This window comes from Varanus komodoensis, unplaced genomic scaffold (genome assembly GCF_004798865.1).
Source record: "Varanus komodoensis strain SLA01 unplaced genomic scaffold, ASM479886v1 scaffold126, whole genome shotgun sequence".
NCBI lineage: Eukaryota > Metazoa > Chordata > Lepidosauria > Squamata > Varanidae > Varanus > Varanus komodoensis.
In genome coordinates this window covers 581,107-587,055 of record NW_025335363.1, presented here as the reverse complement: position 1 = coordinate 587,055, position 5,949 = coordinate 581,107, and the positions used below count along the sequence as shown (strand labels likewise).

The following is a 5,949-nucleotide window of genomic DNA, read 5'->3' as shown; positions in this document are numbered from 1 at the left end:
CTATTATTAATCATAATAGTAATAATTTCACAGTGATCACTGCCAGGCACTCTCTCAGCCTCGGCTCCACCCCAACCCCAAGTTTATGACTGATTACATCACAAAGTTGACAAAATCCACTGCCTCTCAGCCCTGCCTCCAAGCCAATTGCAATGAGCGTAAAATAAAACTGGCCTACACTGCAAGGTTGGTGCATTTACTCCCACCCTCCTCCTGTTGCCCTAGTGCCCAAACTGTAACAGGACATTTCCTGTTTCTGCTCCATCCAGCAAGCCAAAGGCACAACAGCCTGGCCTGTCCATGAACCAGAAGCCAACTTCCATGGCTAGAGACAGAATGAGGGCCACACGTACCTGGCAGGTCATGTCCATCTGGGTCTGCAGATGCAGCCCAGGTGCTCAGCCAGGACTGCAAAGAGGGAGGCAGAGGCCTGCCTGGGAGACCCTTTCCACCATCGACACACTTGTGCCACATGGACAAATACGCAGTCCCAGAAAGCAGCAGAGAATGATGTCTAGGCATCCGGTTGCCCTCCTCCCACTTGGTGCTCTCCAGATGGGATAGACTGCAACACCCATCATGCCCAGCTCAGCTGCTGTTATAATAGATTATGCACCTCTGAGAGGAAGGGAATTTTCAGACATTTAGTCAAAATCTTTGGATGGTGAGCCTATTCTTGTTCGTTTGGGAGGCTGGTCTGTTTGTCCTCTGAACCGCATGGTTCCCAGGGGCTATAATTCTGGGAAAGGGGTTTCTTCCTGTGTTCTGTTTGATTTCTGTGTGGGTTGATTTTGCAGCCAAGGGAACTTCATGCAGGGGCTTGCTAGACACAGGCCCGGAACTGGCCCACTCCTAAGACGGATCAGGAACCTGTCAGGGGCCCACATGCCAGCAGAGGTCAACTAAAAAGGCCTTCCCCCTCCTCGCTTGTTCTCCTGACTCTCGCTGTCCCTCCCAGCATTAGCGGTGAGGAGCAGGAGTTGTGGACACCCCTGCTGATGCACTCGCTGCTCTCTGCCAGGCACGCAAGATGAGCGGGATATGCTGAGAGCGAGGAAGAGGAGCAGGGACAGCGGGAGGTGATGCACTCAAGAAGACACTTCCCAGAAGCTGAGTAGGAGATTAAACGCCCCAGACAGGAGTCCTTTGGACTGTGGGATGACGCTCCACTGGATTCACCCTTGCTTCATGTGAGATGGGGGCGTCCTGCACATAGACGCTTCCATTCCACTTGTCCAGCCTGGACAATCTTCTCTGGAATCGCTACCCCATGAGTTCCACAGCCCATAAGATGCTTGTTTCAGCATCGCAATGAAACAACTGTGGTGACTTTGCCGTTAAGAGCACCCAGTCCTGGTGTGAGGTTAAACAGCAAGGGTTTCCCAATGCAGGACTGGCAGGTTTCACCACATTACTGGAAGACAATGTTTGTGTCTTTGGAAGGAGGTGGTATAAGAAATCCTGGCCAATGGGGGGCCATATTCTGGGGGAACTGGGTCATTTCCAGGATATAAACGCAAATGAACTAAGCAAAAGCTTTCATGGGAGACCTGAAGAAAGCCAGCCCTGTGACCAGTCTGGGGCTTCTAGCATTCCAAGATCTCTCCAGCTCGTCCTCCCGAAAGAGTAAGTATGAACTCATCCTAATATGCCTAGTTCTGAGGTCTGTGCACACAAAGCCTGCAAGTGGAAGATTGCAGATAGTCCTGGAAAGGACTGGCCCACACTGCTCTGGGGCTTTTAAGATCAGTGTGATCCAAGGAAATCTGCCCATGATCCCCCTTGGTATCCAGCAGCCAGCCGTGACATCTGCAATGCATCTGTCCTCTTTCTCTGGGTGACTTTGGGCTGGTCAGAGACTCTCAGTCCAATCTACCTCACAGGGTGGTGATGAGGATAAAACTGATAGGAGGAGGAGATTTATGCGAGCCGTTTTGTGTACCTTAGAAGGAAAAATGGTGGGAAATTAATAATAATAATAATAATAATAATAATAATAACAACAATAATAATAATATGAGTGGTGCCCAAGAATCGCTCATCCACTGTGTGCATTTCTCATTACCTGATATGTGTTGGCTTTGTACGTTTTCTAAAACCCAGGGGAATTGCAATCCATGATCAAGAGATGTGGGGAATATCTAATAATATGGCAACTTTCCACCAGGGGGTGTAAGGAAATGGATTTGGAGGGGGAATCTGACAGATTTTCCCAGTTTGGCTGCCTGGATTCCAGCCCACTCTCTATTTTCCATCTCAGTTCAGCTTCACCTTGACCTGGGAAAAAAGTCTGGCAAGTACTACAGCGCCAGATTAAGGGAGAATTTTCACATTCCCAATTATCTCTGCAAAACTTGCAGCCTGGACAGGTGAAAGCCAGTTTAGGTCACAATCTTATTCTTCAGGATGAATGAAGTAGCGCCTGAATTCATCTTTTAGAAGTAGTTATCACTTTCACGTTTCCCTTCTTTTTTCCATCCTCTTCTTCACTGCAGATTCTGCAGCCTGGTCATGGGGAACTCCAAAATCTCCGGTGGGTTCTTGGTCCATGCAGTCCTCCTTCTTGGGATCCTGCTGGTTCAATCCTGTGAAGAGCGGAGCTGGGGTGCTTTTCAAAACATGCATGTCGATCATCCCAAAACAACAGCCCCAAACCCTAATGCCTACTGCAACCTCATGATGAGGCAGAGAAACCTGATACAGAGACCCTGCAAATCCGGCAACACCTTCATCAACTGCAGAGCTGAAAGAATCCGACAACTGTGTCAACGAACATCAGATGGATATGAAACAAGCCCACAGCCCTACCCTGTAGTCAAATGCACCCATCAAAGCAATACTCAGTATCCAAACTGCCAATATACGGGAATGCCAGAGAACGAGAGGATCACGGTGCTATGTGAGCGGAATTTGCCGGTCCACTTGGGAGCCCTCGTGTAGCGTGTGGACAAGGAGGCAACTCAACTCCATCCACAGAAGCCCAAGATCTGAACACGGCCAGGGCAGCAATGCATCCTCCTTCGCTTCCTGCTTCCGCTTCAGCCTTCCTCTGCTGGGTATCCACGCAAGAGGGTCTTCCCGCTTGCACTGCTCTGCTCTTCCCAGGGAACATCTGCAAGACGGTGGCCTGCTCCACTCTTGGGCTTCCTCGAGCTTGCTCATTCACCCAAGAAAACCCATCTTCATGATCATCGGCTCACTCCACCTCTGCCTTCCCCAGCCTGGGCCCTCCAGTTCTGCCAGACTATCCCTACCAACATGCTAGGTGTTGTAGTCCAACAAGCCTGTAGGACACAAGTTCAGGAAGGCTGCTGACCTCTCAATAAAACCAATGCTTGCAAATGCAGACTGGAGGACGTGTGCTTTGTCCATGAGGTTCTTGCTTTTCAGTGATGGGAACCTGCTGAACTGGGGTCAAGCATAGGGCAGTTTCCAGGCATGGGGTTTTCCACACATGCTGATGTTGGGCCAGGCCAGGAGGGTTCTGGGAAGACTCTGGCTTCATGCAATTGTTCAGAGCAGCCACTGGGCAGTCCCTGAGTCACAGATCTTGACCAGATGCAAGCGGAGACCCTACTCAGTGGACTTATGGGAATCAAGAGCAGACAGGTCCATCTCCAGGGGCTTTCCACATTTTTAGACACTGGGCTAGAACAGCATGGGGGCCTTGGGACATGTGTGTGTGTGTTTCTCAGTCCATTTGCATTTGTGGAGGGAATGCAGAAGGGGATTGCCAGGCCGAGAAGTTGCTCCTGGCAGGAAGCTGGGCAATGTTGTGACTTCTCATTACTTCCCAGTTACCTGTTCCAGAGCAAAGTGCTCAAGGCTGCTGCTTGCCTTCTGAGAACACCCTGGCAAGAGCTCAAAGTGAGCCACTTCTCTGGAGAGGGTCTGGGTGTTCCCAGGCGATTTGTGCTGGCCACGTTCCCCTGGCTCCAGCCCAAGAGTAGGGCAGGGGCTGTTCCTCAGCTTGTCTGTGCTTCTGCTTCAGGAACACCTCCCATGCAGTGAATGCATTTAATCGTCATTCCAGCTCTCAATCCTGCTCATTCTCCCTCTCATATACACAAACTCACATGCCTAGAGAGGGCAAACCAAACCAAGACACTTGCTTGATTACAAACTCATCAAGCAATTCATAGAATACTAGAGGTGGAAGGAACCATGAAGGCCATCAGCCCAACCCCCTGCTGTTGCAGGACACCAAGGTACACCATCCCACTCAGATGGCTGCCCAGTTCCTTTTTGAATGTATCCAGTGTGGGGGAGCCCACCACCTCTCTAGGCAGCTGGTTCCACTGTTGTATTGCTTTTCCTGATGCACAGCCTGAATCTGGGTTGTCACAACTTGAATTGATTATTCTGTGTCCTACATTCTGGTATCACCAAGAAGAGATCTTGACCTTCCTCTTTGTGACAGCCTTTGAGGTACTTATAGAGGAATATCAAACTTTTTAAAAACTGTGCATTATATTTATCCCCTGCTTTTTGCCCCTGTGGAACTCAAGGCAATTTCATGCAGTTCCCAGGTGGTCTCTCCTCCAAGCTCAGGCCAGCCCCAGAACTGCTCAGCTTCAGCATGGTGGGCACTTTATGTGCCTTCAGACCATCCTATGGGCTCTTTCAGTCTTAAGGCACATCACAGCGTATGTTCCTTTCATCTAAAAAAATCCTTCACTTATTGTGAGTTTATCATAGAAACATAGAAACAGAGTGGGTCAAAAGGGGACTCCTGGTCCATCTAGTCTGACCCCCAGCTCCAGCTGGCTTTACTCATGACATGTCTACCATGTGCATGTCCAGCCTATCCTTGAACCTATGGGACTTCAAACACCTCCCATGGAAGCCCATTCCATACCCTAGGGGACCCAACCATCAGGAAGTAATTCTGGCATCCACCCTAAATCTTGGTTTCCTCTCCATTGGAACGCGCCCTGCCCATCCTTCATGAATCCTAAAAGGAACCATGCCTCTTAGCAACAGATTTTCCATTCTTCCAAGGAACCCAAAGCAGCACCTGTACTACCTTCTCATTTCTGCAACTGGAATCACATTGACTGATTGGCCCAAGATCAGTACCTCCGTCTCCACCCTGGAAAGGGTTGGTACCCAGTCTTAGACCTTTCAAGAGTAGTCCCACTTAAATCAAAATTTTAAAGGAAATAACAACAAACTTCAATCCCATTGTTTTTTGGGAAATTTTTAATGGGTCTACTCTTGAAGAGGATGGAGGTGTTTTCGGTGGCAGCTGACACCACCGAGCTTACACTTTCGGTGGTTTGCTTGATTTCTATCCCACTTTTTCCTCACAACAAGCTCGGGGCAGCTTACACCATTCTCCACCTTCTACTCTCTCAATCTCATTCCCACAACAAAAAGGATGGGGTTGGGCCGAGAGTCTGCGACTGTCCAAAGTCATCACTCAAACCCAGGTCACCTCAGTCTCATTCCCACACGCCTCATCACCACACTGCCCTGGCTTTCCAGGGGTGTCTTCCAGTGAGACTGGGCCCCTCCCGCCTGCACAAGGTTCCAGTCCACGTGCCCAGCTAACAGGAGCTTACCTGGTAGCAAATCATGACTCCTAAAGTCCCCTGGACCGTGTCCAAGATGGAAGAGCAAGGATTTTCCAGTGGAGGGCTGACAGGTTTTGCCACATTACTGGAAGACAAACATTTGTACTTTTGAAGGAGGTGGTGCAAGAAATCCTGTCCAATCAGGAAACTTTGTTCTGAAAGAGCACTGGGCCATTTACACACTATAAATAGGAGTGCATTAGGCAAAATATTTCATATAAGACTTGAAGAAAGCCCATCTCCACCACCACCGCTCCTGTGGCTTCTCCCATTTCAAGAGCTCACCAGGTTCTCCTCCCTGAGGGTAAGTACAAACACACCCCCCACCTGCCTTTTTCTGAGATTTGAGCTCACAAGGGCTGTGAGGGAGAAC

At 49.5% G+C, this 5,949-nt stretch overlaps 1 protein-coding gene across 1 annotated transcript in view; it reads left to right on the top strand.

The window, feature by feature from the left end:
- Positions 1 to 5,190: 5,190 nt before the first annotated feature.
- Positions 5,191 to 5,949, top strand: part of LOC123019490 (C-type lectin-like) — a gene marked incomplete at its 5' end in the record, with an annotated part of 12,023 nt that continues 11,264 nt past the window's right edge. The window contains one exon of the mRNA XM_044422402.1: positions 5,191 to 5,209. Coding sequence (XP_044278337.1) covers positions 5,191 to 5,209 — 19 coding nt within the window. The remainder of the gene's footprint in view (positions 5,210 to 5,949) is intronic.